Here is a 3,065-nt window from a genome sequence, read left to right as displayed (position 1 = left end):
AGCTGAGCAAAGAACAAGAAGAAGACAAGAGAGAAGAAGTCAGAGAGTGAGAAGCTACCAAACACAAGAGAAGAAACAAAGTTTGAGTGTTTGTGTTCTTAGAGTGTTTGGTATTGTACTCTCCTTCTGTAATCTCATTTGTCATTCTCAAGGAAGTGAGAAGTGACTGAAACTTGTAAGCTTTGCTTGTTAGTGGAAGTTGTGGGAGAGATATCCCACCCCAGGGTTACCGAAAAGGGGACTGGATAAACAAATTTCTTGTGTCTTTAAGTTTCTGTTTTTATCACAAAGATCCAAGTTGTAACATTCAAACGGTAGGAAAGTTTTTTTTTTTTTTTTTGAATAAATGTTAAATTTTATTCATAAAAAAAACAGCTGTTTTACATTGAAATGCAACTTCAAGCTAAAATGTAAAATATTTGAAAGCTGGTTCTAATAAGAGTTTATCTACTACCAAACCACATTCTCAACCCTCCTTCCAATTTGTGACCTCCTTGGCGTTTAATGGTAGATAATCTGTTTCTCACATTCTTGTCAATGACTTTCACTAGCAAAATGTGTGGGAGATGCTTCTCCTCATGTCTTCTACAGTTTCTCTCTCTCCAAATGGAATGAGCAGCGGCTTGAAAAGTGTATCTCAACAGATATAACTTCACCCGATCTTGGCTTTCATCAAGTAGAAGTGTACCTATCTCCTCCCATTTCTCTGTATATCTCCCAAGCAGCAATCCCTTCATCAGTTTTTGCCAAACTTCTCTCGAGTATGAGGAGGAGTAAAACAGATGGTTCCTTGTCCCCATTTCCTGTTCGCAAAGCACACAGACAGGATCAATAGCAGAGATCCATTTCAATATTCTATCACATGTTGACAGTCTGTCCTGCATCGCTGTCCAAACATGAAACGAGTATTTTGGCGTATCATATTTGAACCATACACCTTTGCTCCACCCTTGCTTAACATACTCCTTTCGGATCAGTTGCCATGTGTTATTTGATGAGAAAGAGGTTTTGTAGCTCTCTGCATTACTCTTCCATAAGACCGTATCTTCCACTTGCAGATTCTTACGGTAGGAAAGTTAGTGTATGGGTAAACGTAACAAGTAGTATCAAAAAAACCAGCAAATAATAGATGTTTGGTTGATACAAGGTCAAGTTGGAATTTTCCTAACAAATACTTAAATTCTATTACTTTATTAAGTTTTAAGATGATACACCTAACTAATTACAATACATGCCCACCTCCAATTTACAAGTTTCCTCTGTACTGGGTTAAAGGGAAAAAAATCATCCTGGTGACATCAAAAATATGCGATGGGTGATATGGGCTTCTACGTTTTTTCGTTAGTGTTAATGGGAATAAGTTGAATCCTACAATATATGATCGTACAAACTACAAACAGATAGTATCGTAATCTAAAGAACAAACATATGTATACTTTTTTTGGATCATCTGTCCATCTTCCATAATGGTGGTTCCCAAACTCAGCCCACCATAATTGGGGCCTCAAGCCCAAAATTACTGATCGCATCTCTAAAAATATTTCTTGGAACCGATATTTCTAATTTATTAATGCTTTTAAAAAAAAAAACATTACTGTGTCACCAACTAGAGCCGAGAAGAGAAGAATTGAGAGCGAAAGGAACGACGTGAATGTTGCGATTGTTGAATAATATCAAATATAAACCACTTTGTAACTTGACAGGATAATAGAAAAATATTGGGCAGGTGAATTATTAGTATGGGATCCTGAATTCCTCCTGATCACCATGGGGTCACAAAAGTTATCATTATAGTATTTTACAAAAATCGTTCTATTTTTCAACGCTTGCTCTCACTCGCTCCTCTACATATAGAGACGAAAGAACTCACAAGACAACTCACTCCTCTACATATAGAGACTAAAGAACTCACAAGACAACTCACTCCTACAAAACTAAACGTTTTCTTTTCTCATAGCAAGCAAAGAAATCATGGCAGAAGCGTCTACTTTGGTGGGGAAGCTTGACACAGATGTGGAGATCAAAGCTCCTGCTGGAAAGTTCCATCACATGTTCGCAGGAAGACCACACCATGTGTCCAAAGCAACTCCGGGCAACATTCAGAACTGTGAGCTACGTGAAGGCGACTGGGGCAAAGTCGGTTCAGTCGTCATCTGGAACTACGTTCATGGCAAGCCACTTTATATATATTTTTTACTTTTACAATACATACAATAAATTTAGTAGTAGGGAAAAAAAATTGTTTAGGAAAATCTTAACAAGTCCATGAGTTCTACTACAGAATTACGTTTTGTATACACATATGTTTATGATTTTGAAAATAACATTCATGCTGATTCGTAAAAGACCAAACCTATATAAATAAAGTTTAAATAATTGGTGCAGATGGAGAGGCAAAGGTGGCTAAGGAGAGGGTCGAGGCGGTGGAGCCAGAGAAGAACCTGATCACGTTCAGGGTTGTAGAAGGTGATCTGATGAAAGAGTACAAAAGCTTTGTGATCACAATCCAGGTGACCCCTAAGCATGGAGGGCCTGGTAGTGTTGTGCACTGGTACCTTGAGTACGAGAAAATTAGCGATGAGGTTGCTCACCCAGAAACCCTCCTCCAGTTCTGTGTTGAAATCTCAAGAGAGATCGATGAACATCTCTTGAACGAAGAATAGAGGATTACTCCTCGTGTGTGTGCGTGGCCTCTTTAAGTATCTGAAACTGAATTAAATAATGTGCCGTGTCCTAGTTTGGGTAAGAGATATATGTTGGCGTGTGTCGTGCGTGTATGTGTGTGTGCACAATAGTATGGTGGAGATATATTTGAAGTTCTTAATTTGAATCGGCGTATACTAGGGTTAAAGATACAAGACGACATGAAGTTTATGTAGTACTCTACATCGGTTAATAATATAATATTCTATATGTTTCAAAAAAATTATCCCCTCCTTTGAAACCTAATTTAACGAGGGTTAAATAAGAAGGAATAGCATCGATCGAGAGACAAATGTTATTCTTTTTAGTATTAACAGGTATCGACATATAATATTACTTGTACTTGACATCCAAGCAATCTT

At 37.7% G+C, this 3,065-nt stretch overlaps 2 protein-coding genes across 2 annotated transcripts; one reads left to right on the top strand and one right to left on the bottom strand.

The window, feature by feature from the left end:
• Positions 1–443: 443 nt before the first annotated feature.
• On the bottom strand, positions 444–884 carry LOC103853363. The gene has a single exon (XM_009130287.1). It carries the CDS (start codon positions 882–884, stop codon positions 444–446), a length of 441 nt encoding a protein of 146 aa, XP_009128535.1.
• An 840-nt stretch (positions 885–1,724) lies between these two features.
• LOC103852687 (MLP-like protein 31) lies at positions 1,725–2,830 on the top strand. Its single transcript, XM_033285683.1, has 2 exons — positions 1,725–2,170; positions 2,386–2,830. The coding sequence occupies exons 1-2, from the start codon at positions 1,972–1,974 to the stop codon at positions 2,661–2,663; spliced, it is 477 nt and encodes a 158-aa protein (XP_033141574.1). The 5' UTR covers positions 1,725–1,971; the 3' UTR covers positions 2,664–2,830.
• Positions 2,831–3,065: the final 235 nt, after the last annotated feature.

The sequence above is a fragment of the Brassica rapa genome, chromosome A02 (assembly GCF_000309985.2).
Source record: "Brassica rapa cultivar Chiifu-401-42 chromosome A02, CAAS_Brap_v3.01, whole genome shotgun sequence".
Classification (NCBI taxonomy): Eukaryota; Viridiplantae; Streptophyta; class Magnoliopsida; order Brassicales; family Brassicaceae; genus Brassica; species Brassica rapa.
The sequence above is the reverse complement of the archived record's forward strand: the minus strand, read 5'-3'. Positions and strand labels throughout refer to the sequence as shown.